At 38.4% G+C, this 21,078-nt stretch overlaps 1 protein-coding gene and 1 long non-coding RNA gene across 4 annotated transcripts in view; one reads left to right on the top strand and one right to left on the bottom strand.

The window, feature by feature from the left end:
• Positions 1-15,085, bottom strand: part of cdc27 (cell division cycle 27) — a 32,277-nt gene extending 17,192 nt beyond the window's left edge. For both annotated transcript variants that reach the window (XM_072915728.1, XM_061973933.2), the window contains exon 1: positions 14,927-15,085. In XM_072915728.1, the coding sequence (XP_072771829.1) occupies positions 14,927-14,953 (27 nt within the window). In that variant the 5' untranslated portion in view covers positions 14,954-15,085. The remainder of the gene's footprint in view (positions 1-14,926) is intronic.
• LOC133615384 (uncharacterized) overlaps positions 1-21,078 on the top strand; it is a 36,556-nt gene that overhangs the window by 13,735 nt on the left and 1,743 nt on the right. For both annotated transcript variants that reach the window (XR_012051098.1, XR_009816706.2), the window contains one exon: positions 17,173-17,290. This is a non-coding gene — a long non-coding RNA (uncharacterized lncRNA). The remainder of the gene's footprint in view (positions 1-17,172; positions 17,291-21,078) is intronic.

The raw sequence follows: 21,078 nt of genomic DNA, 5'->3' as shown, positions 1-21,078 counted from the left end.
CGATATTCCATATATATCCTGGTGAAAATATATAAAGATATTCATTTTTGAGGTGGGTTCTATGGTCCTCTCATGTTGTCATAAGTCATATTCATTGTTACTCTCATGTTGTCTTAAGTCATTTCAGTGTTACTCTCATGTTGTCATAAGTCATATTCATTGTTACTCTCATGTTGTCTTAAGTCATTTCAGTGTTACTCTCATGTTGTCTTAAGTCATTTCAGTGTTACTCTCATGTTGTCAGAAGTCATATTCATTGTTACTCTCATGTTGTCATAAGTCATATTCATTGTTACTCTCATGTTGTCAGAAGTCATATTCAGTGTTACTCTCATGTTGTCAGAAGTCATATTCAGTGTTACTCTCATGTTGTCTTAAGTCATTTCAGTGTTACTCTCATGTTGTCAGAAGTCATATTCATTGTTACTCTCATGTTGTCATAAGTCATATTCAGTGTTACTCTCATGTTGTCTTAAGTCATTTCAGTGTTACTCTCATGTTCTCAGAAGTCATATTCATTGTTACTCTCATGTTGTCATAAGTCATATTCATTGTTACTCTCATGTTGTCATAAGTCATATTCATTGTTACTCTCATGTTGTCATAAGTCATATTCATTGTTACTCTCATGTTGTCTTAATTCATTTCAGTGTTACTCTCATGTTGCCATAAGTCATATTCAGTGTTACTCTCATGTTGTCAGAAGTCATATTCATTGTTACTCTCATGTTGTCATAAGTCATATTCATTGTTACTCTCATGTTGTCAGAAGTCATATTCAGTGTTACTCTCATGTTGTCAGAAGTCATATTCAGTGTTACTCTCATGTTGTCTTAAGTCATTTCAGTGTTACTCTCATGTTGTCAGAAGTCATATTCATTGTTACTCTCATGTTGTCATAAGTCATATTCAGTGTTACTCTCATGTTGTCTTAAGTCATTTCAGTGTTACTCTCATGTTCTCAGAAGTCATATTCATTGTTACTCTCATGTTGTCAAGTCATATTCATTGTTACTCTCATGTTGTCATAAGTCATATTCATTGTTACTCTCATGTTGTCATAAGTCATATTCATTGTTACTCTCATGTTGTCTTAATTCATTTCAGTGTTACTCTCATGTTGCCATAAGTCATATTCAGTGTTACTCTCATGTTGTCAGAAGTCATATTCATTGTTACTCTCATGTTGTCATAAGTCATATTCATTGTTACTCTCATGTTGTCAGAAGTCATATTCAGTGTTACTCTCATGTTGTCAGAAGTCATATTCAGTGTTACTCTCATGTTGTCTTAAGTCATTTCAGTGTTACTCTCATGTTGTCAGAAGTCATATTCATTGTTACTCTCATGTTGTCATAAGTCATATTCAGTGTTACTCTCATGTTGTCTTAAGTCATTTCAGTGTTACTCTCATGTTGTCATAAGTCATATTCATTGTTACTCTCATGTTGTCTTAAGTCATTTCAGTGTTACTCATGTTGTCATAAGTCATATTCATTGTTACTCTCATGTTGTCTTAATTCATTTCAGTGTTACTCTCATGTTGTCTTAAGTCATTTCAGTGTTACTCTCATGTTGTCATAAGTCATATTCAGTGTTACTCTCATGTTGTCATAAGTCATATTCAGTGTTACTCTCATGTTGTCTTAAGTCATTTCAGTGTTACTCTCATGTTGTCAGAAGTCATATTCATTGTTACTCTCATGTTGTCATAAGTCATATTCATTGTTACTCTCATGTTGTCAGAAGTCATATTCAGTGTTACTCTCATGTTGTCAGAAGTCATATTCAGTGTTACTCTCATGTTGTCTTAAGTCATTTCAGTGTTACTCTCATGTTGTCATAAGTCATATTCAGTGTTACTCTCATGTTGTCATAAGTCATATTCAGTGTTACTCTCATGTTGTCTTAAGTCATTTCAGTGTTACTCTCATGTTCTCAGAAGTCATATTCATTGTTACTCTCATGTTGTCATAAGTCATATTCATTGTTACTCTCATGTTGTCATAAGTCATATTCATTGTTACTCTGATGTTGTCTTAATTCATTTCAGTGTTACTCTCATGTTGTCAGAAGTCATATTCATTGTTACTCTCATGTTGTCATAAGTCATATTCATTGTTACTCTCATGTTGTCAGAAGTCATATTCAGTGTTACTCTCATGTTGTCTTAAGTCATTTCAGTGTTACTCTCATGTTGTCAGAAGTCATATTCATTGTTACTCTCATGTTGTCATAAGTCATATTCAGTGTTACTCTCATGTTGTCTTAAGTCATATTCAGTGTTACTCTCATGTTGTCATAAGTCATATTCAGTGTTACTCTCATGTTGTCTTAAGTCATTTCAGTGTTACTCTCATGTTGACAGAAGTCATATTCAGTGTTACTCTCATGTTGCCATAAGTCATTAAAACAGGACAAAGTGCACAAGACTTATCAATCACATCTCTCATGTTGTCATAAGTCATATTCAGTGTTACTCTAATGTTGTCATAAGTCCTCTTGAATATTACTTATGTTGTCTTAAGTCATTAAAATAGGACAAAGTGCACGACTAAAACAGGACAAAGTACACGACTAAAACAGGACAAAGAGCACGACTAAAACAGGACAAAGTGCACGACTAAAAGAGGACAAAGTGCACGACTAAAACAGGACAAAGTACACGACTAAAACAGGACAAAGAGCACGACTAAAACAGGACAAAGTGCATGACTAAAACAGGACAAAGTGCACGACTAAAAGAGGACAAAGTACACGACTAAAAGAGGACAAAGTGCATGACTAAAACAGGAAAAGTGCATGACTAAAACAGGAAAAGTGCATGACTAAAACAGGACAAAGTGCATAACTAAAAGAGGATGATTAAAACAGGACAAAGTGCATGACTAAAGCAGGACAAAGTGCATGACTAAAAGAGGATTATTAAAACAGACAAAGTACACGACTAAAACAGGACAAAGTGCATGACTAAAAGAGGGTGATTAAAACAGGACAACGTGCATGACTAAAACAGGGTAAAGTGCACGACTAAAACAGGACAAAGTGCACGACTAAAACAGGACAAAGTACACGACTAAAAGAGGACAAAGTGCACGACTAAAAGAGGACAAAGTACACGACTAAAACAGGACAAAGTACACGACTAAAAGAGGACAAAGTGCACGACTAAAAGAGGACAAAGTACACGACTAAAACAGGACAAAGTGCATGACTAAAACAGGACAAAGTGCATGACTAAAACAGGACAAAGTGCATGACTAAAACAGGACAAAGTGCATGACTAAAAGAGGATGATTAAAACAGGACAAAGTGCATGACTAAAACAGGACAAAGTACATGACTAAAACAGGACAAAGTGCATGACTAAAACAGGACAAAGTGCATGACTAAAACAGGACAAAGTACACGACTAAAACAGGACAAAGTGCACGACTAAAACAGGACAAAGTGCACGACTAAAAGAGGACAAAGTGCACGACTAAAAGAGGACAAAGTACACGACTAAAACAGGACAAAGTGCATGACTAAAACAGGAAAAGTGCATGACTAAAACAGGACAAAGTGCATAACTAAAAGAGGATGATTAAAACAGGACAAAGTGCATGACTAAAGCAGGACAAAGTGCATAACTAAAAGAGGATGATTAAAACAGGACAAATTGCATGACTAAAGCAGGACAAAGTGCATGACTAAAAGAGGGTGATTAAAACAGGACAACGTGCATGACTAAAACAGGGTAAAGTGCACGACTAAAACAGGACAAAGTGCACGACTAAAACAGGACAAAGTGCACGACTAAAAGAGGACAAAGTACACGACTAAAACAGGACAAAGTGCATGACTAAAACAGGACAAAGTGCATGACTAAAAGAGGATGATTAAAACAGGACAAAGTGCATGACTAAAAGAGGATGATTAAAACAGGACAAAGTGCATGACTAAAACAGGACAAAGTGCATGACTAAAACAGGACAAAGTGCACGACTAAAACAGGACAAAGTGCACGACTAAAAGAGGACAAAGTACACGACTAAAAGAGGACAAAGTACACGACTAAAAGAGGACAAAGTGCATGACTAAAACAGGAAAAGTGCATGACTAAAACAGGACAAAGTGCATGACTAAAAGAGGATGATTAAAACAGGACAAAGTGCATGACTAAAAGAGGATTATTAAAACAGGACAAAGTACATGACTAAAACAGGACAAAGTGCATGACTAAAACAGGACAAAGTGCATGACTAAAACAGGGTAAAGTGCACGACTAAAACAGGACAAAGTACATGACTAAAAAAGAATGATTAAAACAGGACAAAGTGCATGACTAAAACAGGAAAAAGTGCATGACTAAAATAGGACAAAGTGCATGACTAAAATAGGACAAAGTGCATGACTAAAACAGGACAAAGTGCATGACTAAAACAGGACCAAGTACCCGACTAAAACAGGACAAAGTGGGGGGGGGTTACCCACATATGCGGTCCTCTCCAAGGTTTCTCATAGTCATTCACATCGACGTCCCACTGGGGTGAGTTTTTCCTTGCCCTTATGTGGGCTATACCGAGGATGTCGTTGTGGCTTGTGCAGCCCTTTGAGACACTTGTGATTTAGGGCTATACAAATAAACATTGATTGATTGATTGATGACTAAAAGAGGACAAAGTGCATGACAAACAGAGGATGATTAAAACAGGACAAAATGCATGACTAAAAGAGGACAAAGTGCATAACTAAAACAGGACAAAGTGCATGACTAAAACAGGACAAAGTGCATGACTAAAAGAGGAGGATGATTAAAACAGGACAAAGTGCATGACTAAAACAGGACAAAGTGCATGACTAAAAGAGGATGATTAAAACAGGACAAAGTGCATGACTAAAACAGGACAAAGTGCATAACTAAAACAGGACAAAGTGCATGACTAAAAGAAGACAAAGTGCATGACTAAAAGAAGATGACTAAAACAGGACAAAGTGCATGACTAAAACAGGACAAAGTGCATGACTAAAAGAGGAAAAAGTGCATGACTAAAAGAGGACAAAGTGCATGACTAAAACAGGACAAAGTGCATGACTAAAAGAGGATGATTAAAACAGGACAAAGTGCATGACTAAAACAGGACAAAGTCCATGACTAAAACAGGACAAAGTACACAACTAAAACAGGACAAAGTGCATGACTAAAACAGGACAAAGTGCATGACTAAAAGAGGATGATTAAAACAGGACAAAGTCCATGACTAAAACAGGACAAAGTACACGACTAAAACAGGACAAAGTGCATGACTAAAAGAGGACAAAGTGCATGACTAAAAGAGGACAAAGTGCATGACTAAAAGAGGATGATTAAAACAGGACAAAGTGCATGACTAAAAGAGGATGATTAAAACAGGACAAAGTGCATGACTAAAACAGGACAAAGTGCATGACTAAAACAGGACAAAGTGCATGACTAAAAAAAGGATGATTAAAACAGGACAAAGTGCATGACTAAAAGAGGAAAAAGTGCATGACTAAAAGAGGACAAAGTGCATGACTAAAAGAGGATGATTAAAACAGGACAAAGTGCATGACTAAAAGAGGATGATTAAAACAGGACAAAGTGCATGACTAAAAGAGGACAAAGTGCATGACTAAAACAGGACAAAGTGCATGACTAAAAAAGGATGATTAAAACAGGACAAAGTGCATGACTAAAAGAGGAATAAGTGCACGATTAAAACAGGACAAAGTGCATGACTAAAAGAGGATGACTAAAACAGGACAAAGTGCACGACTAAAAGAGGACAAAGTGCATGACTAAAAGAGGAAAAAGTGCATGACTAAAACAGGACAAAGTGCATGACTAAAAGAGGACAAAGTGCATGACTAAAACAGGACAAAGTGCATGACTAAAAAAGGATGATTAAAACAGGACAAAGTGCATGACTAAAAGAGGAATAAGTGCACGATTAAAACAGGACAAAGTGCATGACTAAAAGAGGATGACTAAAACAGGACAAAGTGCACGACTAAAAGAGGACAAAGTGCATGACTAAAACTCTCATGTTGTCATAAGTCATATTCATTGTCACTCTCATGAAGTCATAAGTCATATACATTGTTACTCATGTTGTCATAAGTCATATTGATTATTACTCTCATATTGTCATAAGTCATATTGATTATTACTCTCATGTTGTCATAAGTCATTGATTATTACTCTCATGTTGTCATAAGTCATTGATTATTACTCTCATGTTGTCATAAGTCATTGATTATTACTCTCATGTTGTCATAAGTCATATTGATTATTACTCTCATATTGTCATGTCATTGATTATTACTCTCATGTTGTCATAAGTCATTGATTATTACTCTCATGTTGTCATAAGTCATATTGATTATTACTCTCATATTGTCATAAGTCATTGATTATTACTCTCATGTTGTCATAAGTCATATTGATTATTACTCTCATATTGTCATAAGTAATTGATTATTACTCTCATGTTGTCATAAGTAATTGATTATTACTCTCATGTTGTCATAAGTCATTGATTATTACTCTCATGTTGTCATAAGTCATATTGATTATTACTCTCATATTGTCATAAGTAATTGATTATTACTCTCATGTTGTCATAAGTCATTGATTATTACTCTCATGTTGTCACAAGCCCGATTCAGTGTTACTCTCATATTGTCATAAGTCATATTCAGTGTTACTCTCATGTTGTCTTAAGTCATATTCAGTGTTACTCTCATGTTGTCTTAAGTCATTGATTATTACTCTCATGTTGTCACAAGTCATATAGATTATTACTCTCATGTTGTCCATGCATTTAAATGTGTGTGATGATGTAATGTTCAAACATGCCATCACCCGCTTCAAGTCTTCATTATTCAACACCAGGCGTCCTCATGCACACACTCTAATGATGAGTGGACATGAGAGAAGATGTAACATGAGAGAAGATGTAACATGAGAGAAGATGTAACATGAGAGAAGATGTAATGATGAGTGGACATGAGAGAAGATGTAACATGAGAGAAGATGTAATGATGAGTGGACATGAGAGAAGATGTAACATGAGAGAAGATGTAACATGAGAGAAGATGTAATGATGAGCGGACATGAGAGAAGATGTAACATGAGAGAAGATGTAATGATGAGAGAAGATGTAATGATGAGCGGACATGAGAGAAGATGTAACATGAGAGAAGATGTAATGATGAGCGGACATGAGAGAAGATGTAACATGAGAGAAGATGTAATGATGAGCGGACATGAGAGAAGATGTAACATGAGAGAAGATGTAATGATGAGCGGACATGAGAGAAGATGTAACATGAGAGAAGATGTAATGATGAGTAGACATGAGAGAAGATGTAACATGAGAGAAGATGTAACATGAGAGAAGATGTAATGATGAGTGGACATGAGAGAAGATGTAACATGAGAGAAGATGTAATGATGAGTAGACATGAGAGAAGATGTAACATGAGAGAAGATGTAACATGAGAGAAGATGTAATGATGAGTGGACATGAGAGAAGATGTAACATGAGAGAAGATGTAATGATGAGTAGACATGAGAGAAGATGTAACATGAGAGAAGATGTAATGATGAGTGGACATGAGAGAAGATGTAACATGAGAGAAGATCTAATGATGAGCGGACATGAGAGAAGATGTAACATGAGAGAAGATGTAATGATGAGCGGACATGAGAGAAGATGTAATGATGAGTAGACATGAGAGAAGATGTAACATGAGAGAAGATGTAATGATGAGCGGACATGAGAGAAGATGTAACATGAGAGAAGATGTAATGATGAGCGGACATGAGAGAAGATGTAATGATGAGTAGACATGAGAGAAGATGTAACATGAGAGAAGATGTAATGATGAGTGGACATGAGAGAAGATGTAACATGAGAGAAGATGTAATGATGAGCGGACATGAGAGAAGATGTAACATGAGAGAAGATGTAATGATGAGCGGACATGAGAGAAGATGTAACATGAGAGAAGATGTAATGATGAGTAGACATGAGAGAAGATGTAACATGAGAGAAGATGTAACATGAGAGAAGATGTAATGATGAGTGGACATGAGAGAAGATGTAACATGAGAGAAGATGTAATGATGAGTAGACATGAGAGAAGATGTAACATGAGAGAAGATGTAATGATGAGTGGACATGAGAGAAGATGTAACATGAGAGAAGATGTAATGATGAGTAGACATGAGAGAAGATGTAACATGAGAGAAGATGTAATGATGAGTGGACATGAGAGAAGATGTAACATGAGAGAAGATGTAATGATGAGCGGACATGAGAGAAGATGTAACATGAGAGAAGATGTAATGATGAGCGGACATGAGAGAAGATGTAATGATGAGTAGACATGAGAGAAGATGTAACATGAGAGAAGATGTAATGATGAGCGGACATGAGAGAAGATGTAACATGAGAGAAGATGTAATGATGAGCGGACATGAGAGAAGATGTAATGATGAGTAGACATGAGAGAAGATGTAACATGAGAGAAGATGTAATGATGAGTGGACATGAGAGAAGATGTAACATGAGAGAAGATGTAACATGAGAGAAGATGTAATGATGAGCGGACATGAGAGAAGATGTAACATGAGAGAAGATGTAATGATGAGAGAAGATGTAATGATGAGCGGACATGAGAGAAGATGTAACATGAGAGAAGATGTAATGATGAGAGAAGATGTAATGATGAGCGGACATGAGAGAAGATGTAATGATGAGAGAAGATGTAATGATGAGCGGACATGAGAGAAGATGTAACATGAGAGAAGATGTAATGATGAGAGAAGATGTAATGATGAGCGGACATGAGAGAAGATGTAACATGAGAGAAGATGTAATGATGAGAGAAGATGTAATGATGAGTGGACATGAGAGAAGATGTAACATGAGAGAAGATGTAATGATGAGTGTACATGAGAGAAGATGTAACATGAGAGAAGATGTAACATGAGAGAAGATGTAATGATGAGCGGACATGAGAGAAGATGTAACATGAGAGAAGATGTAATGATGAGAGAAGATGTAATGATGAGTGGACATGAGAGAAGATGTAATGATGAGTAGACATGAGAGAAGATGTAACATGAGAGAAGATGTAATGATGAGTGGACATGAGAGAAGATGTAACATGAGAGAAGATGTAATGATGAGCGGACATGAGAGAAGATGTAACATGAGAGAAGATGTAATGATGAGCGGACATGAGAGAAGATGTAACATGAGAGAAGATGTAATGATGAGTAGACATGAGAGAAGATGTAACATGAGAGAAGATGTAACATGAGAGAAGATGTAATGATGAGTGGACATGAGAGAAGATGTAACATGAGAGAAGATGTAATGATGAGTAGACATGAGAGAAGATGTAACATGAGAGAAGATGTAATGATGAGTGGACATGAGAGAAGATGTAACATGAGAGAAGATGTAATGATGAGTAGACATGAGAGAAGATGTAACATGAGAGAAGATGTAATGATGAGTGGACATGAGAGAAGATGTAACATGAGAGAAGATGTAATGATGAGCGGACATGAGAGAAGATGTAACATGAGAGAAGATGTAATGATGAGCGGACATGAGAGAAGATGTAATGATGAGTAGACATGAGAGAAGATGTAACATGAGAGAAGATGTAATGATGAGCGGACATGAGAGAAGATGTAACATGAGAGAAGATGTAATGATGAGCGGACATGAGAGAAGATGTAATGATGAGTAGACATGAGAGAAGATGTAACATGAGAGAAGATGTAATGATGAGTGGACATGAGAGAAGATGTAACATGAGAGAAGATGTAACATGAGAGAAGATGTAATGATGAGCGGACATGAGAGAAGATGTAACATGAGAGAAGATGTAATGATGAGAGAAGATGTAATGATGAGCGGACATGAGAGAAGATGTAACATGAGAGAAGATGTAATGATGAGAGAAGATGTAATGATGAGCGGACATGAGAGAAGATGTAATGATGAGAGAAGATGTAATGATGAGCGGACATGAGAGAAGATGTAACATGAGAGAAGATGTAATGATGAGAGAAGATGTAATGATGAGCGGACATGAGAGAAGATGTAACATGAGAGAAGATGTAATGATGAGAGAAGATGTAATGATGAGTGGACATGAGAGAAGATGTAACATGAGAGAAGATGTAATGATGAGTGTACATGAGAGAAGATGTAACATGAGAGAAGATGTAACATGAGAGAAGATGTAATGATGAGCGGACATGAGAGAAGATGTAACATGAGAGAAGATGTAATGATGAGAGAAGATGTAATGATGAGTGGACATGAGAGAAGATGTAACATGAGAGAAGATGTAATGATGAGTGGACATGAGAGAAGATGTAACATGAGAGAAGATGTAATGATGAGCGGACATGAGAGAAGATGTAATGATGAGTAGACATGAGAGAAGATGTAACATGAGAGAAGATGTAATGATGAGCGGACATGAGAGAAGATGTAACATGAGAGAAGATGTAATGATGAGCGGACATGAGAGAAGATGTAATGATGAGTAGACATGAGAGAAGATGTAACATGAGAGAAGATGTAATGATGAGTGGACATGAGAGAAGATGTAATGATGAGCGGACATGAGAGAAGATGTAACATGAGAGAAGATGTAACATGAGAGAAGATGTAATGATGAGCGGACATGAGAGAAGATGTAACATGAGAGAAGATGTAATGATGAGAGAAGATGTAATGATGAGCGGACATGAGAGAAGATGTAACATGAGAGAAGATGTAATGATGAGAGAAGATGTAATGATGAGCGGACATGAGAGAAGATGTAACATGAGAGAAGATGTAATGATGAGAGAAGATGTAATGATGAGCGGACATGAGAGAAGATGTAATGATGAGAGAAGATGTAATGATGAGCGGACATGAGAGAAGATGTAACATGAGAGAAGATGTAATGATGAGAGAAGATGTAATGATGAGTGGACATGAGAGAAGATGTAACATGAGAGAAGATGTAATGATGAGTGGACATGAGAGAAGATGTAACATGAGAGAAGATGTAATGATGAGCGGACATGAGAGAAGATGTAATGATGAGTAGACATGAGAGAAGATGTAACATGAGAGAAGATGTAATGATGAGTGGACATGAGAGAAGATGTAACATGAGAGAAGATGTAATGATGAGCGGACATGAGAGAAGATGTAACATGAGAGAAGATGTAATGATGAGCGGACATGAGAGAAGATGTAACATGAGAGAAGATGTAATGATGAGTAGACATGAGAGAAGATGTAACATGAGAGAAGATGTAACATGAGAGAAGATGTAATGATGAGTGGACATGAGAGAAGATGTAACATGAGAGAAGATGTAATGATGAGTAGACATGAGAGAAGATGTAACATGAGAGAAGATGTAATGATGAGTGGACATGAGAGAAGATGTAACATGAGAGAAGATGTAATGATGAGTAGACATGAGAGAAGATGTAACATGAGAGAAGATGTAATGATGAGTGGACATGAGAGAAGATGTAACATGAGAGAAGATGTAATGATGAGCGGACATGAGAGAAGATGTAACATGAGAGAAGATGTAATGATGAGCGGACATGAGAGAAGATGTAATGATGAGTAGACATGAGAGAAGATGTAACATGAGAGAAGATGTAATGATGAGCGGACATGAGAGAAGATGTAACATGAGAGAAGATGTAATGATGAGCGGACATGAGAGAAGATGTAATGATGAGTAGACATGAGAGAAGATGTAACATGAGAGAAGATGTAATGATGAGTGGACATGAGAGAAGATGTAACATGAGAGAAGATGTAACATGAGAGAAGATGTAATGATGAGCGGACATGAGAGAAGATGTAACATGAGAGAAGATGTAATGATGAGAGAAGATGTAATGATGAGCGGACATGAGAGAAGATGTAACATGAGAGAAGATGTAATGATGAGAGAAGATGTAATGATGAGCGGACATGAGAGAAGATGTAATGATGAGAGAAGATGTAATGATGAGCGGACATGAGAGAAGATGTAACATGAGAGAAGATGTAATGATGAGAGAAGATGTAATGATGAGCGGACATGAGAGAAGATGTAACATGAGAGAAGATGTAATGATGAGAGAAGATGTAATGATGAGTGGACATGAGAGAAGATGTAACATGAGAGAAGATGTAATGATGAGTGTACATGAGAGAAGATGTAACATGAGAGAAGATGTAACATGAGAGAAGATGTAACATGAGAGAAGATGTAATGATGAGAGAAGATGTAATGATGAGTGGACATGAGAGAAGATGTAACATGAGAGAAGATGTAATGATGAGTGGACATGAGAGAAGATGTAACATGAGAGAAGATGTAATGATGAGCGGACATGAGAGAAGATGTAATGATGAGTAGACATGAGAGAAGATGTAACATGAGAGAAGATGTAATGATGAGCGGACATGAGAGAAGATGTAACATGAGAGAAGATGTAATGATGAGCGGACATGAGAGAAGATGTAATGATGAGTAGACATGAGAGAAGATGTAACATGAGAGAAGATGTAATGATGAGTGGACATGAGAGAAGATGTAATGATGAGCGGACATGAGAGAAGATGTAACATGAGAGAAGATGTAACATGAGAGAAGATGTAATGATGAGCGGACATGAGAGAAGATGTAACATGAGAGAAGATGTAATGATGAGAGAAGATGTAATGATGAGCGGACATGAGAGAAGATGTAACATGAGAGAAGATGTAATGATGAGAGAAGATGTAATGATGAGCGGACATGAGAGAAGATGTAATGATGAGAGAAGATGTAATGATGAGCGGACATGAGAGAAGATGTAACATGAGAGAAGATGTAATGATGAGAGAAGATGTAATGATGAGTGGACATGAGAGAAGATGTAACATGAGAGAAGATGTAATGATGAGTGGACATGAGAGAAGATGTAACATGAGAGAAGATGTAATGATGAGCGGACATGAGAGAAGATGTAATGATGAGTAGACATGAGAGAAGATGTAACATGAGAGAAGATGTAATGATGAGCGGACATGAGAGAAGATGTAACATGAGAGAAGATGTAATGATGAGCGGACATGAGAGAAGATGTAATGATGAGTAGACATGAGAGAAGATGTAACATGAGAGAAGATGTAATGATGAGTGGACATGAGAGAAGATGTAACATGAGAGAAGATGTAATGATGAGCGGACATGAGAGAAGATGTAACATGAGAGAAGATGTAATGATGAGCGGACATGAGAGAAGATGTAACATGAGAGAAGATGTAATGATGAGAGAAGATGTAATGATGAGCGGACATGAGAGAAGATGTAACATGAGAGAAGATGTAATGATGAGAGAAGATGTAATGATGAGCGGACATGAGAGAAGATGTAACATGAGAGAAGATGTAATGATGAGAGAAGATGTAATGATGAGCGGACATGAGAGAAGATGTAATGATGAGAGAAGATGTAATGATGAGCGGACATGAGAGAAGATGTAACATGAGAGAAGATGTAATGATGAGAGAAGATGTAATGATGAGCGGACATGAGAGAAGATGTAACATGAGAGAAGATGTAATGATGAGAGAAGATGTAATGATGAGTGGACATGAGAGAAGATGTAACATGAGAGAAGATGTAATGATGAGTGTACATGAGAGAAGATGTAACATGAGAGAAGATGTAACATGAGAGAAGATGTAATGATGAGCGGACATGAGAGAAGATGTAACATGAGAGAAGATGTAATGATGAGAGAAGATGTAATGATGAGCGGACATGAGAGAAGATGTAACATGAGAGAAGATGTAATGATGAGAGAAGATGTAATGATGAGTGGACATGAGAGAAGATGTAACATGAGAGAAGATGTAATGATGAGTGTACATGAGAGAAGATGTAACATGAGAGAAGATGTAACATGAGAGAAGATGTAATGATGAGCGGACATGAGAGAAGATGTAATGATGAGTGGACATGAGAGAAGATGTAATGATGAGTGGACATGAGAGAAGATGTAATGATGAGTGGACATGAGAGAAGCTAACCAGCTGATAGCTAGCACTGCTAGCCGCCATGCTAACAATAAATAACCTTGTTAAAAGGAGCACATTGTCGACTGGCTGCGCGGCAAAGTCAAAGAAATATCAGCGATAAGAAATGTTTAGTTGACATTTGGGCAGCGGTTCGCTTTTCGTGCGTTTGATGCGACAAGAAGAATTAGCACTGCAGTTATTAGCGAGGGAGAAAATATCACTTTGACTTGACTTCTTGCAACTTACTGCTGGCCTTCATCATCCATCACTTCCGCACTCATCTGTCCGCTGAAAGCTCCACAATGTCTAAATGTTGCAATGAACATCTCTCTAGTGGCAACATTAATAGTCCCGAGCTAACCACCTCCGTGGTGTGTCGGCAGCAAAGAGAAAGGATGATGGCGGGATGCGAGGCCTGTGGACCCGGGGAAAGAGGGCACTTGGGCGGCCTGTGTACCCGGGGAAAGAGGGCACTTGGGCGGCCTGTGTACCCGGGGAAAGAGGGCACTTTGGCGGCCTGTGTACCCGGGGAAAGAGGGCACTTGAGCGGCCTGTGTACCCGGGGAAAGAGGGCACTTGGGAGGCCTGTGTACCCGGGGAAAGAGGGCACTTTGGCGGCCTGTGTACCCGGGGAAAGAGGGCACTTTGGCGGCCTGTGTACCCGGGGAAAGAGGGCACTTGGGCGGCCTGTGTACCCGGGGAAAGAGGGCACTTGGGCGGCCTGAAGCAGCAGCTGAGACCGGGAGGTGAAAGAGCAGCAGGCCGTGACCGAGTGTCCACTTTCCCTTCATGACAACGAATCCAAAGCTTTTATTTACCTGAACCGGTTCTTGCAGCACCGTCATGCCGTCTCGCTGTCCCTCTTTTCTCCCTTTTCTTTCTTCACCTCAGTCTACAGCAACATTTGAACATTCCGACCGTTAGCGGCCGAACATTTCCGAAGAATGCCGAGTGGCCCACAGACCGGAAGTCAGCAACAAGGTAGAGAAGGAAAAGACGCGAGTGTGCCCTCTAACGGCCGAAGTGAGAATAACATCCCAAACGGCATACGACTAAAATGTTCTGCTGTGTTGTTCGTCCATCCATTTCCTACCGCTTGTCCCTCTCGCTTATACACCAAACATTTACATTTATACACCAAACATTTACATTTATACACCAAACATTCACATTTATACACCAAACATTTACATTTATACACCAAACATTTACATTTATACACCAAACATTTACATTTATACACCAAACATTTACATTTATACACCAAACATTTACATTTATACACCAAACATTTACATTTATACACCAAACATTCACATTTATACACCAAACATTTACATTTATACACCAAACATTCACATTTATACACCAAACATTTACATTTATACACCAAACATTCACATTTATACACCAAACATTTACATTTATACACCAAACATTCACATTTATACACCAAACATTTACATTTATACACCAAACATTTACATTTATACACCAAACATTCACATTTATACACCAAACATTTACATTTATACACCAAACATTCACATTTATACACCAAACATTCACATTTATACACCAAACATTTACATTTATACACCAAACATTTACATTTATACACCAAACATTTACATTTATACACCAAACATTTACATTTATACACCAAACATTCACATTTATACACCAAACATTTACATTTATACACCAAACATTCACATTTATACACCAAACATTTACATTTATACACCAAACATTTACATTTATACACCAAACATTTACATTTATACACCAAACATTCACATTTATACACCAAACATTCACATTTATACACCAAACATTTACATTTATACACCAAACATTCACATTTATACACCATTTACATTTATATACCAAACATTTACATTTATACACCAAACATTTACATTTATACACCAAACATTTACATTTATACACCAAACATTCACATTTATACACCAAACATTCACATTTATACACCAAACATTTACATTTATACACCAAACATTTACATTTATACACCAAACATTCACATTTATACACCAAACATTTACATTTATACACCAAACATTTACATTTATACACCAAACATTCACATTTATACACCAAACATTCACATTTATACACCAAACATTTACATTTATACACCAAACATTCACATTTATACACCAAACATTTACATTTATACACCAAACATTTACATTTATACACCAAACATTCACATTTATACACCAAACATTTACATTTATACACCAAACATTCACATTTATACACCAAACATTTACATTTATACACCAAACATTTACATTTATACACCAAACATTTACATTTATACACCAAACATTTACATTTATACACCAAACATTCACATTTATACACCAAACATTCACATTTATACACCAAACATTTACATTTATACACCAAACATTCACATTTATACACCTAACATTTACATTTATGCACCAAACATTCACATTTATACACCTGTACAAGGAAGGGGGGGTTAGACCTGGACAAGGAAGGTTTCGTATACCTGGACAAGGAAGGTAGGGTAAAACTTGTTCAAGGAAGGTGGAGTACACCTCCCACAAGGAAGGTAAATTACACCTGGACAAGGAAGGCGATGTACACCTGTACAAGGAAGGTAGGGTACACCTGGACAAGGAAGGTAGGGTACACCTGGACAAGGAAGGTAGCGTACACCTGGACAAGGAAGGTGGCGTACACCTGTACAAGGAAGGTAGCGTACAACTGGACAAGGAAGGTAGTGTACACCTGGACAAGGAAGGTGGTGTAGACCTGGACAAGGAAGGCGGCGTACACCTGTACAAGGAAGGTAGTGTACACCTGGACCAGGAAGGTAGTGTACACCTGGACAAGGAAGGTGGCGTAGACCTGGACAAGTGGCCACCTCATCACAGACAGTAAATATACATAATACATGAATAAAACCAATAAAAACTAAAATAAAATTAATAAATACCAGCTAAAAGGCAAAGCAAAAGGTGTGTCTCAAGGCTGCTCTTAAAAACATGAACTTTCTCCGCAGGCCTGAGGTCCTCTGGCAAGATGTTCCACAGATGGGAAAGATGCCATCCTGTGACTTGGTGTCCTGACTTTTGGAACAATTAGGAGACGAGAGCCGGAGGATCTCAGGGTCTGCGAAGGTTCGTAGGGTAAAAGCATATGTGAAGACTGTTGCGTTTGGACCAGATGTTCCTCCAAGGGAGTTTAAGTTACTGGTCAATCCCAAGTTCTTTTGATGACACATAAACTGAGTTTAAATTATCACCAGAACAGAATAGGTATTTTGTCATTTATTTTCAAAGCTTTGAAGAGACCAGCCTAGGACAACACATTCAATTGCGTAGCCAAGTTGATCTGAAAAACATTACCCAAGATATGTCCCTCGCCCCCACCCTCCAGAACGAATACACATGTCTATTGTTCTCCTTAGCTACAGACAGGATGAGATAACAAATAAGAGGGAGTATTGCTACTCCCTGCATTCCGAGCTCAAGGTAGTCCACAGTGTACCCTCGGTCATGAGATGGAGCACAAAGAGAAAACACTAGTTATTTCCAACATGACTATAGAAAGAATTAACTCTTAAATATGGATATATGTAGATATCTATCTTCGTCAAGACCCAATACCATAAAAAACATTTATGAAACATAAGAAAAACTTTAAAATTGATCCTGAAACACAGTGAGCCAATGCAGAGATTTTAAAACTGGTGTAATGTGAGCCCACCTTCTGGTCTTCGTCAGGATCTGTGCTGCTAAATCAGGGAGTAGTTTTAAAGGTGCAATAACCTTTTTAGGAAGACCTTACCATAATCTATATGTGATCAAAGCATGCATCAACTTCTGCGTGTGGCCCCCAGAGAGAATTGGGCGAACTCTTGCTGTATTTTGAAGATGTTCAAAAATAAACGTACGTAAGGAATTGATGGGTCTGTCGCGTGTGTAGCGAGCAAGACTGCTAGGCTGAGTCAACGGTGAGGAAGGTAGAAATAGCTCGCTGAATAGTGATCAGGAGCAGGTGAGCGTCCTGACCACTAACCAGGGCCAGATGCAAAACAAGAAGAGTCCATGGCAACAAAGAGATCAGGAATAAACACGCGACTGAGACCAAACACAAATGTCACCTGGTTTCTGCACCAAACATTTACATTCCTACTCCAAACACGGCCTCCAGAGCTGAGGTGTCCAAAGTGGGGCCTAGTTCTGACCTGCCGAGTCTTTTGCTTTTTCCTGCTGGCTTGGCTAACTAGCTGCTAGCTGTCCAACGTGATGATGGCCACTACCTTATGGTTCTAAAGATTACACTTGCTACAAAATGCGGCTGCTAGACTTTTGACAAGAACAAGAAAGTTTGATCATATTACGCCTATACTGTATATACACCTTTATATACATATATACCTATATATATACCTATACTGGCTCACCTGCACTGGCTTCCTGTGCACTTAAGATGTGACTTTAAGGTTTTACTACTTACGTATAAAATACTACACGGTCTAGCTCCGTCCTATCTTGCTGATTGTATTGTACCATATGTCCCGGCAAGAAATCTGCCTTCAAAGAACTCCGGCTTATTAGTGATTCCCAGAGCCCAAAAAAAGTCTGCGGGCTGTAGAGCGTTTTCTATTGGGGCTCTAGTACTATGGAATGCCCTCCCGGTAACAATTAGAGATGCTACCTCAGTAGAAGCATTTAAGTCCCATCTTAAAACTCATTTGTATACTCTAGCCTTTGAATAGACCCCCTGTTAGACCAGTTGATCTGCCGTTTCTTTTCTTTTCTCCTCTGCTCCCCTATTCCTTGTGGAGGGGGGGGGGGGGGCACAGGTCCGGTGGCCATGGATGAAGTGCTGGCTGTCCAGAGTCGGGACCCGGGGTGGACCGCTCGCCTGTGCATCGGCTGGGAACATCTCTGCACTGCTGACCCGTCTCCGCTCGGGATGGTGTCCTGCTGGCCCCACTATGGACTGGACTCTTACTATTATGTTGGATCCACTATGGACTGGACTCTCACTATTATGTTAGATCCACTATGGACTGGACTCTTACTATTATGTTGGATCCACTATGGACTGGACTCTCACTATTATGTTGGATCCACTATGGACTGGACTCTCACTATTATGTTAGATCCACTATGGACTGGACTCTCACACTATTATGTTAGATCCACTATGGACTGGACTCTCACAATATTATGTTAGATCCACTATGGACTGGACTCTCACTATTATGTTAGATCCACTATGGACTGGACTCTCACACTATTATGTTAGATCCACTATGGACTGGACTCTCACACTATTATGTTAGATCCACTATGGACTGGACTCTCACAATATTATGTTAGATCCACTATGGACTGGACTCTTACACTATTATGTTAGATCCACTATGGACTGGACTCTCACTATTATGTTAGATCCACTATGGACGGGACTCTCTCACTATTATGTTAGATCCACTATGGACTGGACTCTTACACTATTATGTTAGATCCACTATGGACTGGACTCTCACTATTATGTTAGATCCACTATGGACTGGACTCTTACACTATTATGTTAGATCCACTATGGACTGGACTCTCACAATATTATGTTAGATCCACTATGGACTGGACTCTTTCACTATTATGTTAGATCCACTATGGACTGGACTCTTACACTATTATGTTAGATCCACTATGGACTGGACTCTCACTATTATGTTAGATCCACTATGGACTGGACTCTCACTATTATGTTAGATCCACTATGGACTGGACTCTTACACTATTATGTTAGATCCACTATGGACTGGACTCTCTCACTATTATGTTAGATCCACTATGGACTGGACTCTTACACTATTATGTTAGATCCACTATGGACTGGACTCTCACTATTATGTTGGATCCACTATGGACTGGACTCTCACTATTATGTTAGATCCACTATGGACTGGACTCTCACACTATTATGTTAGATCCACTATGGACTGGACTCTCACAATATTATGTTAGATCCACTATGGACTGGACTCTCATTATTATGTTAGATCCACTATGGACTGGACTCTCACTATTATGTTAGATCCACTATGGACTGGACTCTCTCACTATTATGTTAGATCCACTATGGACTGGACTCTTACACTATTATGTTAGATCCACTATGGACTGGACTCTCACTATTATGTTAGATCCACTATGGACTGGACTCTTACACTATTATGTTAGATCCACTATGGACTGGACTCTCACTATTATGTTAGATCCACTATGGACTGGACTCTCACACTATTATGTTAGATCCACTATGGACTGGACTCTCACTATTGTGTTGGATCCACTATGGACTGGACTCTCACTATTATGTTAGATCCACTATGGACTGGACTCTCACTATTATGTTAGATCCACTATGGACTGGACTCTCACACTATTATGTTAGATCCACTATGGACTGGACTCTTACACTATTATGTTAGATCCACTATGGACTGGACTCTCACTATTATGTTAGATCCACTATGGACTGGACTCTCTCACTATTATGTTAGATCCACTATGGACTGGACTCTTACACTATTATGTTAGATCCACTATGGACTGGACTCTCACTATTATGTTGGATCCACTATGGACTGGACTCTCACTATTATGTTGGATCCACTATGGACTGGACTCTCACTATTATGATAGATCCACTATGGACTGGACTCTCACTATTATGTTATATCCACTATGGACTGGACTCTCACTATTATGTTGGATCCACCATGGACTGGACCACACTATTATGTCAGACCCACTCGACATCCATTGCATTCGGTCTCCCCTAGAGCGGGGGTGGGTTACCCACATATGCGGTCCTCTCCAAGGTTTCTCATAGTCATTCACATCGACGTCCCACTGGGGTGAGTTTTTCCTTGCCCTTATGT

Source organism: Nerophis lumbriciformis, linkage group LG22 (genome assembly GCF_033978685.3).
Source record: "Nerophis lumbriciformis linkage group LG22, RoL_Nlum_v2.1, whole genome shotgun sequence".
NCBI classification, from domain to species: domain Eukaryota; kingdom Metazoa; phylum Chordata; class Actinopteri; order Syngnathiformes; family Syngnathidae; genus Nerophis; species Nerophis lumbriciformis.
This window is presented reverse-complemented; position numbering and strand designations above follow the sequence as displayed.